Below are 24,285 nucleotides of genomic sequence, written 5' to 3' on the forward strand. Positions count from 1 at the left end.
CGCAAAAGTCTTTTGGAAAAAGACTTTTGCCCGAACGGGAGCAGCATAATATTTCCGGAAAAGCACTGACGATCTTACATGAGTTCAATAATATAAACATTTAAACAGCCTTTTCTTTAGTCTCCAATTTTGCTGAATTTCAAAGAAAGAGAGTCATATGCTAACAAGTCAATCTAGAACCAAATTTGTACTGCAGCTCCTTTTGGAAACAGGTTCTTTCTTATTTCTTCTCTTTATTTCTGATATCTCTAACAAGCTTCCAGGTCATTTCTGTCTTTTGTTTGTAATCCCTTCCTTTGCAGAAACATTGTCTGATTTTTAGTCTTCTGTTGTAAAAAAGACATACTACTGTACTCATTGTTACCATACGGTATTGCTATTAACTTTTGTCTTGGTTTTAATAACTGAGAATACTGATTTCAACTAGTGTTTGGCATAGTGATAGGTATGTGATGATCATCACAAATGTGATAGCTCTGGGTTATCAGTTTTGTTTTGTTTTTGTTTTTCTAGTACAGAGCTTAATTTCTAGCTATGGAGATGCAGGTTGCAGTGATACTATAGAATGCAGCTTGCTTAGAGATATTTCTTCTGTTTTCCACTACCATTTGTACTTAAAATTAAATGGAGATAAAAGTAAAATTTTACACACTGTTTTAAACTTAATAGTAAATTTAGAAAACTGAAAGGAACATACAGGCAGTCCCCGACTTACGCGGTTCCGACGTAAGTCGGATCCGCAGTTACGAACGGGGCTGCCCCGGAGTACACGGACTGCGGGACCTCATGGTCCCGCCGCCCGTGTACTCCGGGCGAGAAAAGCTGCTGCTCCGCGTCTCCCTGGTCTGCAGACCAGGAAGCCGCGGAGCAAAGCCGCGGGGGGGCTCGGGCAGCGGGGCAACCCAGGCGCGCGTGGGTTGCTCCGCTGCCGGCTTCCCTGGGGCTTTGCAAAGCCGCGGGGGGGCTCGGGCAGTGGGGCAACCCAGGCGCGCGTGGGCTGCTCCGCTGCCGGCTTCCCCAAGGCTTTGCAAAGCCGCGGGGGAAGCCGGCAGCGGGACAGCCCAGACGCCCCCTCAGAGGCTTTGCCGGCGTCCTCAGAGGCTTTGCTCCCCGTCTCCCTGGTCTGCTGGAGACCAGCAGACCAGGGAGACGGGGAGCAAAGCCGCGGAGGACCCAGGCGGCGGGACCGCGGTGCGTCTCAGTCTGCTGCCCGCGTCTTCCTGGTCTGCTGGGGTGGGGGAGCCGCAGCTAGTACGCCCCCCACCCCCAGCAGACTAGGCTTTTCTCGGATGCCTGTGGCAGAGTAGCTGGGGCGCTGCCGGTTGGTCCCGCAGCGCCGTTCTGGGCGCTACTGGACCAACCCAGCAGCACCCCATCTGCTCTGCCCCAGGCGTCCTGATTTAGCCACTGCTGAAACTGACCAACGCTGACTACAGGAAGCCCGAGGCAGAGTTGCTCTGCCCTGGGCTTCCTGGAATCAGCTGCTGATCAGTTTCAGCAGCAGCTGACTTGGGGACGCCTGGGGTTCTTAAGTTGATTCTGTATGTAAGTCAGAACTGGCGGTCAGTTTCAGCAGCGGCTGAATCTGGACGCCAGTTCCGACTTACATACAGATTCAACTTAAGAACAAACCTACAGTCCCTATCTTGTACGTAACCCGGTGACTGCCTGTATATAGTTAAAGAAAACAGCAGAGCAGGAAAAGTAAAGGAGTAGGAAAAATAAAGTTTAAAGATTTACCAAGTGAGAGTAACTTGTGTGCACATGTGCATTCACAAATACACTGCCTCACAGTACCAGGATATTCCTGGGAGAAGCTAAAATATGTGGTTATGGTTGGCCAAGTTCCTAGACTTGGGCTAAAAATAAATCATAACACTGACACTTCAAAGAAATGTGTTGAGAGTGATAATAAAATGATGGAAGGGGGAATAAAAGATGGTGACTGGAATGAAAGTAAAAATAGGGACAGAATGTTCAAATCAAAGAAGTAAAGATGTTTTAAAGTGAGTTTTATAGGGCAAAAATATGTGTGTGTGTATAAAAAAGATGTTTTTTGCACAACTGCAACTTAGCCATCTTTTGTGAATATACACTTTATATACACAAACCTCTGCACATGCATTTCTCAGGCCATAAAACATGCATGCACAAATGACTGAAAGAAACACTCGATTGCCCCCTTTGAAAATTTAACCTAGCACCACTTTAACATGCTGCTTCCATGCAACTGCAAATAAAATAACTTTTTAAAATTAATCCTTTGATGTGTGGTACTTCCTGCAATTTGAGTACTATGGTGAGTATTACCAGTGAATAAGGGCATAAAGCAATCTGCGTTTAGAATTTACAGAATTAATATAAAAAGCAAAATGTTAGGGTAGATTGTGATGACCATCCAATATCCCTAGACTACTTATAGGGCTCTGTGAAGAGCTATAGAGAGAGTCTGGAGTTCAGATAATTTTAGCATTAGTAGCAAACCCTTAGAACAAAGATATGGTAACAATCCAGTCTGCTTTAGAAAGAAAAGTTTGACTTTTTCTATAAATATTATCATTTCCAGCAGCATAACTAAAATGTTAATAGGGAAATGAACATATTCGAGAGAAGTAATGAAGCCACAAAATAGCTGACAAATGTCTCAGCAAAAGAAACTACCATTAAAATTCTTTTTCAAACCAATATAGAGAGATTCATTGACTTGAATAGGGAGACTGTAAGAACCTGTGATGTCAAAAGTTTCAGCTTGCAATGTTGATTTTTTTTAAAGTTATCATATGCAAAGAAGCTGTGTTTCTTTCATCCTAGCATAACATAAGGAACAGATTTTGCTCAAACGGTTCCAGTTACAGACTTTTATCGTCGTTTGCATTGTAGTAGTGCTAAGAGATGCTGGATGGATTGAGGAACTGGACAAACATGTAATACCTAATTCCAGCCTTGTCTATTTACAGTCTGTTTAAATAGACACTACAAGTAGCAGGTGGGAGAAAGGAAGTTTTATTTCACAAGTAGTATTGATTTGTATTAAGATAAATATTACTACAAATAGAAGATTAAATAATTCAGCCTATGCCACACAGGAAGTCGCTAGGGGTACGTCTACACTACAAAGTTAATTTGAACTAACAGCCGTTCGAATTAACTTTAATAGCAGCTATACATACAAACTACTAGTTCAAATTTAAATTGAACTAGCAGAGCGCTTAATTCGAACAAGGTAAACCTCATTCTACGAGGAGTAACGCCTAGTTCGAATTAAGGGCTGTGTAGCCACTTAATTCGAACTAGTTGGAGGCTAGCCCTTCCCAGGTTGCCCTGGTGGTCACTCTGGGCCAAACCAGGGAAACTTTTCTGCCCCCCTCCTGGCCCAAGGAGCCCTTAAAGGGGCACGGTCTGGCTACAGTGCCCATGCCAGTTGCAAGCCAGCAGACCCTGCACCTGGCACGGCATGAGCTAGCCATCCGCTGCCACCCAGCCCTCCGCCTCTTCTCAGGACCAGGCTGGCGGCTCACAGGAGCCTGCCTGGGGCCACAAGGGGCGGGCACCCGCCTGGTCTAGTGCAGAGATCGTGGACCTCATCGAGGTTTGGGGGAAGGCCTCCAACATCCACGACCTCTGCACTAGGCACAGGAAAGTGGCTGTCTAGGGCAGGATAGCTGCCAGCCTGGCCACCAAAGGCCACATGCGAACCCAGGAGCAGGTTTACATGAAAATCAAGTTGGTTCAGTGAGACCCCCGACCCTGAACCCTGAGCTTAGAACGTAACATAAGAATGGCCGTATTGGGTCAGACCAAAGGTCCATCTAGCCCAGTAGCCTGTCTGCCGACAGCAGCCATCACCAGGTACCCCGGAGGGGATGGACTGAAGACAATGACCAAGCGATTTGTCTTGTGCCATCCATCTCCAGCCTTCCACAAACAAAGGCCAGGGACACCATTCCTAGCCCCTGGCTAATAGCACTCTATGGACCCAACCTCCATGAATTTATCTAACTTCTCTTTAAACTCTGTTATAGTTCTAGCCTTCACAGCCTCCTGTGGCAAGGAGTTCCACAGGTAGACTATGTGCTGTGTGAAGAAGAACTTTCTTTTATTAGTTTTAAACCTGCTGTCCATTAATTTAATTTGGTGTCCTCTAGTCCTTCTATTATGGGAACTAATGAAGAACTTTTCTTTATTCACCCTCTCCATACCACTCATGATTTTATATACCTCTATCATATCCCCCCTCAGTCTCCTCTTTTCTAAGCTGAAAAGTCCCAGTCTCTTTAGCCTCTCTTCATATGGGACATGTTCCAAACCCCTAATCATTTTAGTTGCCCTTTTCTGAACCCTTTCCAAGGCCAAAATATCTTTTTTGAGGTGAGGAGACCACATCTGTACACGGTACTGAAGATATGGTGTACCATAGTTTTATACTTCCCCTCCTTCTTCCCCTGGCTTTCCCCTTGCAGCTCCCTCCTCACAGGTTTCCCCCTCCCCTGTCCCACCCTCTCTCTTCCCCTCTCCCACCTCCTTTTCCCAGTCTCCCCAGTGGTTAATCCCCTCCCCCCCAGTTTTGTTAAATAAAGAGGGTTTCTATTTTTGAACACACGTGTCCTTTATTTTTTACATCAGGAAGGGGGGCTAGGGAGGGGTAAGTGGAATGAGGTGAGGGAGGAATGGGGCACGAGTCCCCGATGGAGAGGACTGGGGTGACTCTGCGGGCTCCTCGGGGTGGAAGCTCTCCTGCAGGGCCTCCTGGATCCTGACAGCCCTCTGGATGGCAGCCTGCGGCAAGTGCAACCGGGCTGATGGCCGAGTGCTATGATGTGCACTCAGGGCACTCCAAGTCAGGACTGTTTTGCTGTCCCTCATCGAGGTAGACAAGCAAGCGGGGAACCCTGAGAACTGTCTGTCCGGGGTGGGGATCAGGTCCCTTTAAGCACAGCCTTCGGCTAGCCTGAGACAGCAGCTCCACGCTCTCAGTCCTAACCTGATGCCCTGCCAGCACTGGTTCCAGCCAGCCTTAACTTCGGTTCAGGATCCACTCAATGTGGACATGCTAGTTCGAATTAGCAAAACGCTAATTCGAATTAGTTTTTAGGTCTAGATGCACTAATTCGAATTATCTTAGTTCGAATTAACTAATTTGAATTAAGTTAGTTCGAATTAGTGCTGTAGTGTAGACATACTCTAGCAGAGGCAGGAACTGAACCCAGATTTCTAGACTTATTTCATGTAAATACATTTAGCTCAACATACAAGTAGTATGAATGAGAGAAGCGACAGACTATTAGAATAACCGTACCAATGTTACAATGACCGTTGTTGTTTATAACGCACTGTCTAATAAATTATGTGTACCGCTGTCTCATTTAAATAAAAATGTATATTTGCTGATGCGATCCTACAGTTGAAAAGGCAGTTTTTGCCTCGTGTTCAAGGATTGTGCTTCTAGCACTCAGTTTGATAAGGTGCCACATACCATCCTGTCAGGTGATGAGCTCATTCTTCTCCCATTGACTTCATTGGGAGTTAAGAAGTTCAACGCTTTGCAAGATCAGGCCCTTGGAGTAGAAGGACTTGAGACCATCTTGAATCTGTGAACGCCTGCACGGCTCTGGTTTGTGGTATGATGATGAATGAAAAACCCTGGGTGGCCATCTGTTTTGTAGGAACTGGCACACTATTATTTCAGTTAAAGTTCCATAAGGATTTTCAGCCCATAGGCTTATTTAAGGTATGCAGCACATAAAGGGATCTAAGACACAACATGGTGGCTGTTAACCGGTGATGATTTCCTTATGTTCTCTTTGTTAGGAGTCTAGTCACAAATATGTTTAAAGACAATTAGCAAAGATTTTCTATATTTCCTTGCTTTAGTCTGTTTCCCTCTGAGTATTAAATGGTAGTATTTCACCGTGTGTGTTCATGTGTATCTAATGTAATCCTGCAGTTGACTTCATGACAGTCACTGATTCTCAGTTCTCTTAAATTGTGAGCAATGGAATACGGACTTCAATTATTTAGGTGTATGAATTATGTAAGTCACCTCTCATCTACTTCCAGGATGAGGCCATACCCTGTGGCAAATGTAGAGTATTGGGAATTAAGCATCAATGGAGATTATTCATCTTAATTCTCTTCACACTGCTATGAAAATTACCCCCTAAAGTCCAACTCGTCCTAGTTTAATTGCGGCTTACCTGGACATTTAGGAGGATATGACACCATGTGATGGTGAAAAAAGAAGTGTCACACAAAGGAATGGTGTATCTTTCAGAAATGGAGTGTCAAGGAAACAGATCCCAGTGATAGTTTCACTTAAATGCATCTTCCAAACTGTTTTTAATTTTGTAACCTCAGGTAAACAAGGCAACTTTTTAAAAATCATCTTTTGGGTTGAATACTTAGTTTAAAATCCCCTCTACTACCTGAAGGGTTTAAATGTGTAATAAAGACTTTAAGCACATCGCAGTTGTTCCCTCTGTGCAGCTGGAGTGGGCAGAATGGGAAGGCTGGCTCTGAAGGAGTGCCTGGAAAGGGGCGGAACAAGAAGAGAGTGATTAGTTACAGTTCAGAAAGGAAGGAGGAGAAGGAGAGCACAAAATACTGTGTGTTAGCCAGCAAATGCATGTCTAAACTGGCTGCCGCTTGCACACAGTGAAGTAAAGCAATGATTGTACTAACAGTGAGAAAATGGCATGTATTTTGTGTTTTGTATGCCTCAGGGCTGCAGAAAGAGGGACAAAAAATAGCAACCATGAATGGCCTGCTGGGAGCAATATGTATAATTGGGTGTAATCCCAGCAAGATAGATTGAAAGAAAGTATCAAATGTATTTCCACCAAAAGTGCACAGACAGGTCTAAATTCTAGTCTGTTGCATTTTGTAAATCCACAGTAACTTCACTGAAGATTCTGAGATTACTGCAGAGCTCTAGTGGGGTAAGAGAATGGAATTCAGATTATATTTTTGTAGGGAGCTAGCGTTAAGGAATTTGATAAAGCATTGTAGATAGTTAGGCTTCCTTTCTGCAATTGTGTAGATGCAGAATGTGCTGTGGAAATGTCTCTTTTCCTACCACTTGTCACACCATAGTGCTCCAGAATCAAAGTTTTCTTTAAAAAAAAAAAATGTTTCTAGTTCTAAAGGTTACAAAGATCAATTTAAAATGTGAAGCATGTGCAATAAATACTGTTTTCTTGCTGCATCTGCAGAAAGTGAAGCATTAGCTCTCAGCATGAATTTCCCCATTCATCTACATGGGATGTTATCTCTGATAAATTTTAATTCAATATTGTTATTTTTGTGATGATTGTAGAATGTCTCACAAACTACAAGTGCCTCTCTGACATTCCCATGTGTTCTATACCCAACTGTACCCTGCCCAGCTGCCAAACTTGTGGCATCCTTCTATGATGCAGTTATGTGTTGTCTAACCAAAAATGGTCAGAAAACTGAAAATATGGGAACATAATTAAGTGATTTTGAATTTCATATAAGAAAAATCAGAGCGTATTTGCATTGATTGTACTGATCATTTTCATATAAAATTATTTTTGTTAAATCCAGTTTTTAATTTAAATATGTAGCAAAATCTCCAGTCTGACATCTTGGAGTGCAGCAGAATCTAGAGATGCTGCAGAGTTCAGCTTCATATTACCCTAGAGTGCTTTATAGATTGAGTTCAGTTCAGGAGGCTATTCATGGGTCAGCTGATTGGAGTTTCTCTGTTCATATAAATGCCAGAAAAAGGACAGTTTTGGTTTTAAATAAACTATCACATTATTCTTAAATATCTGGAAATTCTTGGCAAATAAACTGGTCCTGTGATGGTAATTCAGTTCTCCTTTCTATATACTCTGAGGGTCCCACCTTCCCCATCTGGTCACAGCCACGCCCCTGGTCTCCCCCTGCCATACCCCTCATATCAAGACTAAAGAGAAGGCCACCAAGGAAACAAATGTTAACTCCCCACTGTACCAGTGGTAGGAACCCCAACCCCCCTGTCTGCTTCTTTAAAGAATGATTCTTTTAAATCCTTTACCATGATATTTTATCTGATCCCTTTGCTATGGAGTGCTACACTGAACATCCATCACAAGGAGGGGATAGTAGTTAGCTTGGTTAAGTCCTCCCCAGGCCTACCCAGTTTCCCAGACATATACTGATGCCTTCATTCATAATTTTCATATACCAAAGTTTGAGAGAGAAATCAGTAATATCATAAGAGGACAGCAGTTCTGATCCTATTTGTTAATTTTTAGGGGGCCATTTTCCTGCCTGGAAACAGAGTTACTGAGCATCCTGGCAATGAAGAAAGTCCAGGGAAGTTCCTCTTTGAAGTTATTCCAGGTAGGATAATTCTATAAAATTCTTTAAAATGTTGTTCCTGGTGACTAATGACTGGGTTTATTCAGCCTGAACAGAAGCTGAAGATGATTAATGTTTCAATTTAAGAGAGAAATTGGTTAATTTTGCTAATGATATATTCTTTCATATGTATTTATATTCCTTTATCTCTGAGCTGCATGGAAAAATCATGATACAGGCTTTGGGCATTGTTTGAAATAGGCTGCTGGAAGGATAAGCATATCTGGCTCTGCTTTTGTGACACTGATTGTTACAAAGTACGCTAGAACCTTCTGTATCGTAAATGTAAAGTGATTTAACAGCCAGTTTGTTGTAGTGCTCTCTGCTAGGATGGCTTTCAGTATTAAGGATCTTTCTTTGTGACTAGTGATGCATGAACCTATCTTGACACAATTAAGGAGCATTGTTTTTTAAACTAAAGTCTCATCCTTTTTTAAAAGTTGAGGTTGGTTTGGTCAAATCCCTGGTCATTGAGTATTACTGTTCACTCCACCCATGTGCTGACTGGCTTGCCCTCCCAAATCTTTCAGCCTGCTATTTACTAGATGCAACTTGCACTTCTTCCTCTGTTGTCCTATCCATGGCTTTCATTTAGAAACAAGTTGTGAGGTCTAAATGCATGGGAACTAAGCTCAAGTACCTTCACTTAGAATTCTTATGTAGCATAAACTGAGAATGTCCCAGAACATGCCTCGGAGGATAGAACATGCAAAAACTGAAAGCCTTTTAGCACAGAAGCACCCAGCCTATAACTCATCATGATACTCAAAGTTTAAGCTATTTAGCTTTAAGAAGAGAAGGTTAAGGGGTGACTTCATTACTGTCTGTAAGTATTTACATAGGGAGCATATAAATCTAGCCCAGAAAGATACAATGTTATCTAATGACTGGAAGTTAAAGCTAGATAAATTCAAACTGGAAATAAGGCATGTATCTTAACAATTAAGCACTGAAACAATCGATCAAGAGTGGTGGACTCTCCACCACTGATTTTTAAATAAAGATTGGATGTTTTTTCTAAAACCTCTGCTCTAGGAATTACTTTGGGTGTGTTCTATGGCCTGTGTTATACAGGAGGCCAGACAAGATGATAAGAGTGGTATCCTGGTATTGGAATATATGAAACTGTAGAGATAAGAGAAGGACTTTGGTAGTTTGTAGAAGGGAGAGGGTAGGAACTGCTATGCAAACCTGGAGGCTCGTAGGCTAGACTGTTGGTAGACAAGGATGAGTTGAGGTAGCACACGGGCAGGCAAAATATGGCAATAGGCCGGATGCAGCCTGACAAGTCACCAGATCCGACCTGTCAGATCCGTGCCAGTGTAGACGCTCTCTTGCACAAGAAAGCTCCGATGGCCATTTTAGCCATCGGGCTTTCTTGTGCAAGAAATTGATGTTACCTGTCTACACTGGCCTCTTGCGCAAGTGTTCTTGCGCAAGAGCACTTATTCCTGAGCAGGAGTGTCAGAGTATTTGCGTAAGACGCACTGATTATGTACATTACAATGTCAGTGTTCTTGCGCAAATACTCACGGTCAGTGTAGACAGGCGGCAAGATTTTGCGCAAAATCAACTGCTTTTGCGCAAAATCTTGCCAATGTAGACATAGCCTGTGAGCCTAGGAGGCACGGGAGGAGAGGCTTCAAGCTCTGCCCACAGCCCCAGCAAAATTTTGCAGCTCCCATTGGCCAGAGCTGCCTGTTTGCAGGACAGGCAGTGTGGGAAGTACCCCTCCCCCCTCTAGGCTCACAGTATTCATAGCCGTACATGGCCTCCTGCCCCAAGTCACAAAACCCTTCTTCAGTCTAGGGTGGCCAGTTGATTTCAACAAAAATATCAGACACACTTGACATTTCATCACAATCTACATTACAAGTCCCTCTCCTATCCCACACCCCTTACCCCAAGTTCCCTTCTGCCCTGAATCTCAATCCCAGACCTTGCACCTCCTCCATTAATATCATGGAAGAATGCAGCCCTTGCCCACTTATCCAATTCTTGGAGTGGCCTCACCATCAAAAATTATTTTGTACCCCTGTCTACAGGAGTCTTAGCAATTGAATCAGTGACACTCCCTTTTTAATTATTTGTTTCACGTATTACATTTAAATAATGAGTTGCCTATACAAAAGCTGTAGGAGCATTGGTGCCTAACTGAATTCACAATATAATAATAGCCTTATCAGCATTAAAAACAAACTTTCAGACAGAAACAGTAACTCAAGTTGGCCACCTAGCCAACAATTTACAAAAAGCTCATTTTCCTCTCCTCATTCCAGTAACAGGCCGCCTGCAAATTTGCTATCAAATAGATGCCTGGAAGATTATCATATAGAGCCAGTTCAGACCAAGGATGGGAGCAATTTTCCAATCTAACAGCTCAAGGTGGAATTTGTGTCAGAAATACAGGAATGTCTTTATTTCTCTTTCCCCTATTTAATGCAGTCTTTTTGTATACATCTCTTAAAAACAGAGCAAGACATTTATACTACATACTGTTAGGATGAAGTGTGCAAAATAAAGTGATACGGTCACCATTTTAGGAGGACTTTTTCTCCTTGCTATAGCTCCAAAAATGGCATATCAAAACCATGCGTTCAGTTAAAGTGAGGTCAAATTACATTTCACATACTTAAACCAGTGAACTAGATATATTGTTATTAATACAAATTATTGTTAATACTGTGGTGCCTTCTTGCTTTTGATTGAGATGACTTATTGCCAAGTTATATGTCTTATTGTAAAGGATCTAGGCCATAGTTTTCTAAGGGAGCCAAATTTTAAAAAAGATGTGTTGGTGTGTGCATTATGAATTCATAATAACTCTTGCTCACATAAAATTAAAAACTGACACAATTGTCCACAACTCAGACTGAACTGGAATACATTAAGGCTGTGTCTACACTGTCAAGTTTTTCCGCAAAATCATCTGCTTTTGCAGAAAAACTTGCCAGCTGTCTACACTGGCCGCTTGAATTTCCGCAAAAGCACTGACGATCTCATGTAAGATTGTCAGTGCTTTTGCGGAAATACTATGCTTCTCCCGTTCGGGCAAAAGTCTTTGTCTACAAAGTCTTTTTCCGAAAAACTTTTGCGCAAAAGGGCCAGTGTAGACAGAGAGGTGTTTTCCGCAAAAAAGCCCCGATCGCGAAAATGGCGATCGGGGCTTTTTTGCAGAAAAGCGCGTCTAGATTGGCCACAGACGCTTTTCCACAAAAAGTGCTTTTGCGGAAAAGCGTCCTGCCAATCTAGATGCGCTTTTCCGAAAATGCTTTTAACGGAAAACTTTTCAGTTAAAACAATTTCCGGAAAATCATGCTAGTGTAGACATAGCCTAAAAGTGTAACTGTTAATCTGATCGGTAGAAGCTGCAACAAGGAGGTGTAAATAATAGTTTCTTTCACAGTTTCTCACAAGGTATAGAATGGCATAGGGATTAGGGCCTTGGCCTGGGGACTCCAGGGTTGTGCGAAGCAAGCATTAGACACCAGCTCTAACTTATAAACAAATTTTCACTGAAATGACTTTTTTGGTCTAACCAAGTTTTAATAGGAAAAAAAAGATCCTCAAAAGTTCCTGTTTAAGGAAAAATTACTGAAAACCAGTTTCAAAAGCCAAAAAGAATAATTTTTAACTTTTCACAGAAAAACTGTGAAAAGGGGAAGACTTTCTCATGAAAATTACCATCTTTTTTTTTTTTCTGTGATCTCTGCTTATAAATGAAGACTGTATTTCTACAAGCTAGCAGGAATGACAGGAAAGGATAGGTTAAAGTGGTAGTGGTGATGATTATATTAAAATACGTGAGAGCACTCATACTACCACAATGGTGCAAGCAGGGAACAAGTAGCACATGAAGGGCATGTCTACATTAGGAAATTATTTTGAAATACCTTATGTCGACATAACTACTCCTGAAAAAAAATCGAAATAGACTACAGAGATAAATTGGAAAAAGAAACACAATTTGCAGTACACAAATTGCGTATTTTTTCTGATTTATTTCCAAAAGAGGCTTTTCTATACAGGGTCAAATTTTGGGGAAAAAACCCTCTTTTGGAACATCCCTTCTTCCTCATAAATGTTGACAAAACGCATCTGCTTTTCCGACACTTTTTTTGGAAAAGTGGACGCATTCCTGGGATGCTAGGATGAGCTATGATGATCTTGGTATCCTGGGAAAGCTTTGCAGTCTAGATGTACCCTAGCTGAGAGAGATGCTTAAAAAGGCTCCTTTCTAAAGCTGCATCTCACATGCCACTCTTCCACTGCCTACCGTGTCGTGGGACAAGAAACTCACGCCATGTGCTCTGCTTGTCCTTGAGGATGCCACCACACTGACTAGATGGAGCCGGAGCTGTTGCAAAGCAGTGCCAGGCTTATGGGCCTTGTGCTGCACCTAACAGTGCAATTGATCCAGACGTCCCATGTGCTGATTAAGGACCATGCCGAGCAGCCCGGACTGGGGGACCTCTTCATCCAGGGCCATGTCATCGTGATGCAGCATATGATCCTCCATACTCTGCACCCTATGGAACACCACATCTGATGGAAGGAGATCAGTTCCAACTGGTGGGACTGCATCGTCCTGCAGTGCTAGGGTGACTAGCAGTGGCTCCAGAACTTCCTGGAGCTCTGTGAGTGGCTCGCCCCTACTCTCAGGTGACAGGACACCCTCACGAGAGCCACCATAATAGAATCATAGAATCCTAGGGCTGGAAGAGACCTCAGGAAGTCATCAAGTCCAGCCCCCTGCCCAAGACCAACCCCAACTAAATCAACTTAGCCAGGGCGTTGTCAAGCCGGGACTTAAAAACCTGTAGGGATGGAGATTCCACCACTTCCCTAGGTAACCCATCCCAGTGCTTCACAACTCTCCTAGTGAAATAGTTTTTCCTAATATCCAACCTAGACCTCCCCCACTACAACTTGAGACCATTTCTGCTTATTCTGCCATGTGTCACTACTGAGAACAGCCTCTCTCCATCCTCTTTGGAACCTCCCTTCAGGAAGTCACAGGCTGCTATCAAATCCCCCCTCACACTTCTCTTCTGCAGACTAAATGAGCCCAACTCCCTCAGCCTCTCCTCAAAGGTCATGTACTTCAGCCCCCTAAATGTTTCGTTGCCCTCCCCTGGACCCTCTCCAATGCGTCCACATCCTTTCTATAGAGGAAGGCCAGAACTGTCCCTATGTCCACAGAGCAAGTTGCTTCATCATAGAAGCTAATTAGATTGGTCGGGCATGACTTGCCCTTGGTGAATCCATGTTGACTGTTCCTGATCACTTTCCCTTCTTCCAAGTGCTTCAAAATGGATTCTTTAAGGATTCCCTCCATGATTTTTCTGGGGACTGAGGTAGGGCTGACCGGTCTGTAGTTCCTTGATTGTCCGTCTTCCCTTTTTTAAAGATGGACACAACATTTGCCTTTTTCCAATCATCTGGGACCTCTCCCAAACTCCACGAATTTTCAAAGGCTCTGCAATGACATTTGCCAACTCAGTAACCTTGGATGCATTAAATTTGGACCCATTGATTTGTGTGTGTTTAGCTTTTCTAAATAGTTCCTAACCTGTTCCTTCTCCACCAAGGGCTGCCCATCTTTTCCCCATACTACGTTGTGAAGACAAAGGCAAAAAAAGCATTGAGTACTTCAGGTTTTTCCCACATCATCTGTCACTAGGTTACCTCCCCCATCCAGTAAGGGCCTCACATCCTCCCTGATGACCCTCTTATTGCTAACATGCCTGTAGAAACCTTTCTTGTTACCTTTCAAATCCCTTGCTAGCTGCAATTCCAATTGCACTTTCGCCTTCCTGAGTACTCCTTTGCATTGTTGAGCAATATATTTATAGTCCTCCCTAGTCATCTGTCCAAATTTCCACTTCTTGTAAGCTTCTTTTTTGTGTTTAAGGTCTCCAAGGATTTCCCTGGTAAGCCAATCTGGTCACCTACCCTATTTGCTTTTCATCTTACTGTGCATCAGGATGATTTGTTCCTGTGCCTTCAAAAAGGCTTCTTCAGAATATTGCCAACTCTCTCAGATGCCTTTCCTCTTCATGTTAGGATCCCAGGGGATCCTGCCCATCAGTTCTCTGAGGGAGTTGAAGTCTGTGTTTCTGAAGTCCAGGGTGTGTATTTTGCTGCTCTCCTTTCTTCCTTTGGTCAGGATACTGAACTCGACCATCTCATGATCACTGCTGCCCACGTTGCTGCCCAGATCTACTTCCCCTACAAGTTCCTCCCCGTTTGTGAGTAGCAGGTCAAGCTGCCCCGGTTGGATCCTTCAGCACTTGTACCAGGAAGTTATCCCTAACATTCTCCAAAAACTTCCTAGATTGTCTGTGTTCTGCTGTATTGATCTCCCAACAGGTATCAGGGTGATTTAAGTCTCCCATGAGAACCAGGGTCTGTGATCTGAAAACTTCTTAGTTGTCTGAAGAAAGCCTCATCTACTTCATCCACCTGATCCGGTGGTCTATAGCAGACACCAATGACAACATCACCTCTGTTGCTCCCACCTCTAAACGTAACCCAAAGACTCTCAACAGGCTTTTATCCTTCTCTATACTGGAGCTCTGAGCAATCATAGTGCTCTCTTACATATAGTGCAACTCCTTCTTTTCTCCCCTGCCTGTTCTTCCTGAACAGTTTTTACCCTTCAGTGACAGTGCTCCAATCACGTGAATCATCCCACCAAGTCTCTGTTATTCCAATCAAATCATAGTTCTATGACTGTGCTGGAGCTTTTAATTCTTCCTGTTTGTTTTCCAGGCTTCTTGCATTTGTGTATAAAAACCTGAGATAACTAGTTGATTGACCTACCTTCTCCATTTGAATCAGGAGTCCTCCTTTGATGCTTCTTCCTCTTTGTTTCTTCTCAGTATCCCAGTTCCCCTCTTTACCTCAGGGCTTAGGTCACTGTCCCCCAACAAACCTAGTTTAAACCCTCCTCACTAGGTTTGCAAGCTTGCCCGTGAAGATGCTCTTTCCTCTCTTGGTTAGGTGGATCCCATCTCTCTCTAGCAATCCTTGTGCCTGGAACAGCATCCCATGGTTAAAGAAACCAAATCCCTCTCTCGGACACCATCTGCGCAACCACATATTTACTTCCACAATTTGATGATCCCTACCTGTACCTTTTCTATCAACAGGGAGGATGGATGAGAACACCACTTGCTCTTCAAATATCTTGATCCTTCTTCCCAGTGTTATATAATCTTCAGTGACCTGCTCAAGGTTGTTCTTGGTTGTATCGTTAGTTCCTACATGGAGAAGCAGGAAGGGGTAGCGATCCAAAGGTTTGATCAGTTTTGGAACACTCTTGGTCACATCCTGAATTCTAGCTCCTGGTAATCAGCATACTTCTTGAGATTCTAGGTCTGGATAGCAGATAGATGACTCAGTCCCTCTTAAGAGGAAGTCCCCGACCACCACCACCTGTCTGTCTTCTTCTCTTGGGGGTGGTGGTCGTGGAATCCCTATCCCTAGGACTATGCATCCCATGCCTTCCGGTCAATTGAGCCATCTTCTGTTCCCTTCTCTGAGAGGTCTCTGCCAAAGCATTCTCCTGTGCAGAGATCCTGAAATCGGTTACTTACCTCTAGTGAAATTGCAGGTACCTGAGTTGGCTTCCTTCCTCTAGAGGTGACATGCAGCCAGTTTTCTTCCCTGTTCTGTACTGCCCTCACTGGTCCTTCAGCCTGTTGTGCTCACAATATTAAATGCTGCCTTCTATCAAGGAAATTTTCATCTTCTCTGAAGAAATGTAGGGTTGATACTTGGGCCTCAAGTCCTCTAATCTTTTCTTCCAATATGGCGACCAGTTTGCACTTAGTACAAATGAAATCCCTCCTATTTTCCCGGAGGAAGACAAACATTGCACATGCTGTGCAGGTAACAACAGCTGACCTATCACTGTCCATACTTGCCTGCCTTCAGAGAGATTCCTCAGATGTTGGGGGTTGTGTGTGTGTGAACTGCAGAGGCCGTTTGCCACAGACACTGCTAGTGGGTTCCCTTCACTTCTTCCCCCCAACAGGTTCAATGCAAGGGAACATTTTCCACATTGCTGTGCTTCATCAGGAACAAATGCTGCCTGAGTGCAGGCATGAGCCTATGCCGTGTGCAGCATTGCTGTGTGGTTCCATGACCCCAGCCTCCTTAGTGGTGGCTTGTTGAGAGAAGGTGTCCCATGATGAAGGCCAGAGTAAGTCAGGTGTTTCCATGAACCTTGTGAGAAGGAGTGAGGGGTTCCCGTGTGAAAGCATCATGGGACTGAGTACTGTGGATTGGCGCTCAATGTTGTGCGACCCCCAGGCCAAGAAGGCCAAGTGAGGAGCAGCAGCCCCTCCCAGACGGTTGCCTGCCCCCACTTGTGTAGAGTAAAAGTGATTGAACTCACCTGAAGAGCCTCACCAGTGTTGTCTGAGCCCTGGGAAGCATCCTGGGAGGAGGAGACAGGTTCCAGACTGAGAATCAATTCCTGACTTGCAAGCATGGTTGTCCTGGCTGTCCACCACCACTGCTGCCTCCTCCACAACCCTGCCCTTGTGAAGGCTGATACTGGGCTTGTCCTGGCCCAAGTCGACGATGACAGGTGGGGGGAAGATGACTGGCCCCCCTCCCAAGATGGCATCCAGCTGCTCATAGTAGCAACAGGTGTGTGGTGCTGATCCAGAGCGGGACCTTTCCTCCCTGGCCTTTGTGTGGGCCTGCCAGAGTTCTTTGATTTTCATCTGGACCAGGTGCAGGGTTCTGATGTGTCCTTTCTCTGCCAGGCTGGCAGACATCCAGCCGTAGGCATCATCTTTCTGGCTCTTGGTGCAGAGATTCTGGATGTTGCTTTTCTCCCTCCCCCAGACCTCAATCCTCAGATCCAGGATCTCTGCACCAGTCCACATTGGTGCCCTCTTTACTCTTACTCAGGGGCATCAGAGTGTGCTGCTGGCAGCCAAGGGGGGTGCAGAGGAAGCATTGGGGTCACTCATGGCTCCAGTACAAGGTGCTGTGTTGCACAGGGCAGCAGGGGTCTCCTGGTGCCACAAGCCTTTTCCCTTCTGCCTGCAGCTTTAAACTCTGCAGGAGAAGGGGAGCAATAGAGTTGTCAAAGGTGTGGCCAGAGCAGCCACAAGCACAGCTGTGAGAGGCCTATGGAGGCCAATTATTTCAAAATAGCAACAGCTGGGTGTCCATACTAATGCTGTTTTGAAATAACAGTTTCAAAATAAGTGTTATTCCTTATGAGAAGCAGGAGTTGTTATTAAAATAACAAGCCTGTTATTTCAGAATAATGGGCTTGGTAGTGTGAACACTCCACTTGTTGATTCAAAATAAGTGGAATTATTTTGAAACAACTCTTGAGTGTAGACTAGGACGAGGAGGGGGTCTTGAGAAAAAAATCATTACTGGTGCCATCTGTTATCCCTGAAATTTCTGCTGAAGGAAGGAGCTTTAATTCCTACTGGAAGCAACACGGGAAAGTGCTGTTGAGAGGAAGTGCTAAATCAAACCAAGAATCCATAACCTACTCTGCCTCTGATGCCTCCTTTGTCATCATGCTGCACATGCAACACTTAGAAAACAAGACTGGCAGAAGCTGATGCTCTGAATGTTGTGATTCCTATGACATTTAAATCTGCCTATTAATGCTCTAGAGCTTTTTTGGTGTCTGATGTCGTTTTGGCACAAAGGCAGTGAGATTTTTTTCTTCCATGTTTGAAAGGAAATGTAGGCGCAAAAGCACTTCTGTAAAATAGTACAGACAGCTGTAGCCAACTGCTCATCTGGCTAGTGAAGGAATCTATGACTAATATTAATTGACACAGATGAACTGTGGAAAGGTTAGTCAGGCTATGTCTAGACTGAAGGGTTCTTTCAGAAGAAGTTTTTCCAGAAGAGATCTTCCAAAAGAGAGCATCCACACAGCGAAAGCGCATCGAAAAAGCAATCCGCTTTTCTGACAGATAGCATCCATTTAGTGTGGACACTATCTCGCATCTAAGCTGTGATTACTATGGGTGGAATGGCCACCAGGGCACCTGTGCTTTTTCCTCTTTCCTCTTCTTGTGAAAGAACTCCCTCTTCCCCATCCACACATGCCTTTTTCCAAAAGAGCTCTTTCAGAAAAAGGCTTCTTTTCATAGAAAGAGGATTACCAGTGCTGGAAAAGCCCCTCTGTTCTTTTAATTTATTTTCAGAAGAATGCGATTGTAGTGTGGACATAACTCAGGTTTTGTCGGAAAAACAGCTGTTTTTCCGACAAAACTCTGTAGTGTGTACACACACACACACACACACACACACACACACACACACACACACAGATGTAATTTTTTCATTTGTTTTTCTGAGGAAAAATAACTGCAATTAACCTGTTAAAGTTCCTTGTTCTTGTTTATTTTTGGTTGTTTTGCTCTACACCAGTGGTCTCCAACCTTTTTAAGCACAAGATCACTTTTCGAATTTAAGTGCAATCCAGGATCTATCTCAAATCCAAATTCCCTTGTCCCACCTTCTTCATACCTCTTCTCCAAGGCCCTGACTCTGTTCACTCTGTCCTCCCTCTCTCCCTCGATCCTTTCTCCCTTTCACCAGGCAGGGGCAGAGAGTTGGGGTACAGGACCTGGTCTTGGGTTAAGGGAGTGTGAGGGGCTCTGAGCTAAGATTGTGGCAGGAAGTTGGGGTGCAGGAGGGAGTTCAGAGTACAGGCTGTGTAAGGGAGTTTGGATCCAGGGGTCTCAGGGCTAGGGCAGGGTCTTGGGGTACAGAAGGGAGTTCATGACTGGAGCACATGACCCATAAGGAGAGGCTGAGAGACTTGATCTTATTTAATCTACAGAAGAGAAGAGTGAGGGGGGATTTGATAGCAGCCTTCAATTTCCAGAAGGGAGCTTCCAAAGAGGATGGAGAGAGGCTGTTTACACTAGTGACAGATGGCAGAACAAGGAGCAATGGTCTCAAATTGCAGTGGGGGCGGACTAAGTTGGATATTAGGAAAAACTATTTCCCTGCACAGCTGCCAGCCTCCGGGCGGGGGAGCGCTTATCCCCCTGGTTCCTCCGCAGCTGCAGGAAGGGGCAGGGGAGCAGGAACCACCATCCTCTGGGCAGGGGAGCACTCACCCCCTCCCCCTCCGTTCCTGGGCAGTTGCAGGAACCACTAGCCTCCGGGCTGGGGAGTGCTCACCGCTCGGTTCCTGTGTAGCCGCAGGAACCACCAGCCTCTGGTGAGTTTAAAAAAAAAAACCTATATACCCCACACCCGAATATACCCCGGGGCGGAGGGGTGCGGGGTTTGTAAAAATGAATATAACCCACTGGTTATATTCACTAAATTACGGTACCTAGCACTGACTGACTGCCCCAGAGTGAGTGCACATAACACACAGGAAACCCACAATGGTGAGCTCACCACAAGGGCTGGGGAGTCCCCTAGTGTGGTGGGGCAAAGGGAATCCCTTGGTGCAGTGAGGGTAGGGGTTTTCATTTATGCAGGGCCATAGTGTACTCTGGCTAGGTGTGACTTGTGCGGGGGAGGGGAGGATATAGTAATGGCCACTCATTTCCACAGATTTTTGTTCATCCTGCAAGACCTTTTTCTGTGTAGGGTGAGCAGGGAAGCAAAGGAGGATCTTTCACTTGGCATACGCATCTTGTCTTTGTTGTAGCAACCCCCACTGAAGGCACAGTGGCGAGGGAATGTCAGCCTTGCAGGGACAAAGACCTCATTAGTGTTAACTTGCGTGGATGCCTGGCCCAGCAGCTGCATGACACTTTCAGTGAAATCTGTGAGACAGAGCACTGTGAAGTAAGAGATTGCATCAATGCCCTGTCCAGCTTCTGAGCACCCCTGTGCTGGTAGCAGCAACAGACCTAAGCAGCTGGGACTGGACACTCTCCTCTCCCCAAACGCTGAAGTCCAGCTGGAATGATGTGCTGAGGACACATCATGCATCCCCAAGCAAACAGGAAGGGGACTTTCAAATTTCAAAAAGAATGCAAAGAGTGGGCCTGAGGTTGGTCACGTGAGAGCAGGGCAGTAGAGTTCAAACAGATGACCAGAGAGACAAGAACAGGGATTGGGGGAAAGGTGTTTGAGGTCAGTCGTGATGCACTATTACACCACATTGTCCACACTGGCATCCAAGCGCTGTACCCACAGTGCAGCAAGCTCTACACTTCTCACAGAGGTGGTTTACCTAGAGTGCAGCAACTAGCAGAGCTAGTGCACACTAAAGGCTACGTCTACACTGGCCCCTCTTCCGGAAGGGGCATGTAAATTTCACGAGTCGTCGTAGGGAAATCCGCGGGGGATATTTGAAGTAGGAATAAGACCCTCCGGAAAAGGGCACTTTTTCCGGAGGATCGGGGCCAGTCTAGACGCTCTTTTCCGGCTTTTTTAAAAGCCGGAAAAAAGCGGCGGACATTTTTATTTAAATGCCGCGGGGGATATTTAAATCCCCCGCGGATTTCCCTACGACGACTCGTGAAATTTACATGCCCCTTCCGGAAAAGGGGCCAGTGTAGACGTAGCCTAAGTGCCTTGCCAATGTGGATACATCAGAAGTTACAGCACTAGGAGTTCATTTACTCCTCAGTAACTTTGGGTATGTCTACTTTGCTACCCTAGTTTGAACTAGGGTGGCTAATGTAGGCATTTGAATTTGCAAATATCCCGGGCTTCACTTGCATGTTCCCGGGCACCGCCATTTTTAAATGCCCCGTAGTTCGAACTACACGTAGCACGGACTAAAACTCAGTTCGAATTAAAGCTCCTAATTCGAGCTACCATTAAACCTGCTTGCAGAAGGGTGGCAGTGTAGACATACCCTTTCAGTGTAGACTTGGCCTAACACAATAAATTCAGAAATGGACAGTATAGGTGGGGTTTGCAAATACCTGTTGAATGGCTTAATTAACCACTTGAATGGTTGTTTCACAGGTTCAGTGTTCTGCTAATAGCTCTGGCATATTTTTTCAGTTTTAAGTTAACTAGATCCTCTCCAGAGAAAGCAGAGCCGTAGAACAAGGACAGGAAAAGGCAGATGGCTGGACATAAGGGTGTGTCTAAACTACACCCCTCTGTTGGCATAGGGATGTAAATTAAACACATTGAAAGTGGAAATGAAGCCTGGACATTGTGTTACATGATACAGCACTGCAATTCACAATCTTAGCTTGATACTATTTCCTTTGCATGTACATTACAAATTGAAGTAATTTTAATTACAGCACCAAGAGAGCAGTGGCAAACTTCTTTATGTCTATCAGATCTGTGGGTGGCACTAAAGCTTGCGTGTGTGTGTGTTGGTAATACATGCAAACAATTTTGGGAATGTGAGTGGGAGCTGTGTGATCATGTGAAATTATAATTCTCAAAGCATGACAATGTCTGAAGGTGAATGAAAGAAATGCATTTGTGGAGAATGTCTTGGGCCTGATGCTATAATTATAAATATATCCATTCCATTGGCATTTAAAATCATTCTGTTCATATTTCATGTGTTGGCATGTTTTTAAACCCAAAGTTATTCCTTATTTTTGCTGTGCAAACAAAGTTGTTGTATAAGGGTAAAATTGTCCTCTGAGGGACTCACACAAGGCTCCACCTTAAGTGCTGACCTTTTCTACTCAAGCATCAGTTGGGCCTCAGTATCATAGAAGAGTTCGCTGATCCTTTTTGCAATTCCTTTAACCCCTCAATAACATTGAGGACTGCTGTATGCAGTGTTGTTTCAGTTGTTCTACTTTCAGGATATTAGAGAGACCAGGTGCATAAGGTAATATCTTTTTGGACCAACTTTTGTTGGTAAGAGAGAGAAGCTTTTCATGCTTCCATGGAACTCTTCTTCAGAGTTTTGCTGTCAGTTATGGTGTCCAAACAGACATTAAATTAAAATGTGTTTGGATAGAACTGAAATATTTAAACTAATGAAAAATGCAAGCAGGAAGTTTTGTTTTGATGATTTATGTAAGGTTTTGTAGACTGAATTGCAATACTTGGCATATCTATGTTAAGGCATTAATTCTGATTAATTGTTATTTATATATACCGCCATATGTGTGATTCTTGTCATTTTTAAGAGATATCAGAATCAAAGTTTTTGCCCAAAAAGGTGTTTTGGTGCCTACTGCCTTGAGTAGGTTCTTGCTTGAGAATAAGAGGTTGCAGGATCAGACCTTAAATTAGACTAAATATAGACCAAGGATTCAGGAAAGGGAGATGAAAGTCACATAATTGAGTTTGTCTGTTTTAATTATGCATCTTGTTAGCTCTGTGTGGGCTTTGTTTAATAATAAAACGTTCAGCTCTTCTATCATGCTTTTCATCGGTAGATTTCTAAGCACAGTACAAAGCAGGTATCGTTACCCTACATCTGTAACATGAGGTTGACATCTGTCCTGTTTTTACCTGGACAGCCCAGTATTTACGGGCTGTTCCCAGCATCCTGACTTTTTTTAAAAAATGGGCACATTGTCCCGTATTTCCCCTGCAGCAGGGGGCAGGGAGGAGCTACCAGCACTCAGGGCTTCAGCCAATGAAGCCGCAGCACCGGAGGCTCCCCTCCCTTCCCCACCCGGCATGGTGTGGGGCTGAACTTCACCCCTGCAGTGGGGCAGGTAGCCCCAGTGCCAGCAGCTCCACCCCACAACCTTTCCGGAGTTGGAGCCCCAAGTACCCCTGAGTGCCAGAGGCTCCCTTCCCCTGCGGGCGGCTCCTTCCTCCCCCGTCCCCTGCAGGGCTGTAGCCCCAAGCACTGGCAACTCCCCTCTCCTTCTCCTCCATGGGGCTGGAGTCCTGAGTACAGCTTCCTGCCCCCCTGCACCACCACCCCTGCGGCAGCACTGAAGCCCCAAGTACCTCCTCCCCACAGCAGATCTGAAGGCCCAATTGCCCTCCCCCCTACCCCGCTCTGCTCCAGGGCTGATGGCCCAAGTGCCCCTTTCCTCTCCCCCCCCCCCCCGTCACCCTGCTGCAGGGCTGAAGATCCAAACACCAGCAGTTCCCCCACCTTGAAGTCCCATATTTGGCACTGAGAAATATGGTCACCCTATACAGAGATGAAGTGACTTGCCCAGAGAATCACAGCAGGCTAGTAGCACAGCCAGAAATAGAACTGAGTGCTAGTCCGGCACTAGGGCATGCTGCCTCTCAAATAAAACAGCTGATGTTGGCTATGATGAAGAAATTGTCTTGGGGAGTGGAGATTCCCTCATCACTCACTGAATCATGGTTTTGCATCCATCACTTGAAATGCTTGATATTCTTCCCTGCTTGCCCCTAATTATTTATGTTAATCTCATCTTGTAACTCATGGTCCTGTTTTATGGACACACTGGGGCTCATCTCCACTTACCCTGAGATCGACACTCTGGAGATCGATCTCTTGAGGTTCGGTTTAGCGGATCTGGTAAGGACCCACTAAATCAACTGCTGATGGCACCCTGTCAACCCCGGGACTCCACTGCTTTGCGAACAGTAAGGGAGACAGATGGGAGAGTCTCGGCTTGTCAAAGCCCTGGCTGAGTTGATTTAGTTGGGATTGGTCCTGCCCAGAGCAGGGGGCTGGACTTAATGACATTCTGAGTCATCATAGAAGATGACTCTATGGTTCTATGATTCTATGAGAATTTTTCCCATCGACCTCCCACAGTGGGGATGCCACAATAAATTGAACTAAGGTACATTGACTGACTAGGGTTGCCAGCTGTCTGGTATTCACTTGGACAGTCTGGTATTTGCAGACTCCGTCCAGTAAAAAAACCAGGATATACCAGACATGTGAAATGTCGGTATTTGCTGTTTTCCTTGGATGGAAGCCTGGCGGGGACAATTTTCCCCTGCTGCGTCTGGTGGGGGTGGGGGAGTGAGGAGCATGGCAGAGTTGTAGTGAAGGGGGCCAGGAAGGGGCACTTGCCG

At 44.8% G+C, this 24,285-nt stretch overlaps 1 protein-coding gene across 8 annotated transcripts in view; it reads left to right on the top strand.

Moving 5' to 3' along the window:
* Positions 1–24,285, top strand: part of ARHGAP24 (Rho GTPase activating protein 24) — a 339,006-nt gene that overhangs the window by 127,211 nt on the left and 187,510 nt on the right. For 7 of the 8 annotated variants that reach the window (XM_075929535.1, XM_075929532.1, XM_075929536.1 and 4 more), the window contains one exon: positions 8,259–8,346. In XM_075929535.1, the coding sequence (XP_075785650.1) occupies positions 8,259–8,346 (88 nt within the window). Of the gene's footprint in view, positions 1–5,894; positions 6,936–8,258; positions 8,347–24,285 lie in introns of those variants that run through there. The other variant, XM_006115349.3, reaches the window with a different exon arrangement.

Source organism: Pelodiscus sinensis, chromosome 5, assembly GCF_049634645.1.
Source record: "Pelodiscus sinensis isolate JC-2024 chromosome 5, ASM4963464v1, whole genome shotgun sequence".
Classification (NCBI taxonomy): Eukaryota; Metazoa; Chordata; order Testudines; family Trionychidae; genus Pelodiscus; species Pelodiscus sinensis.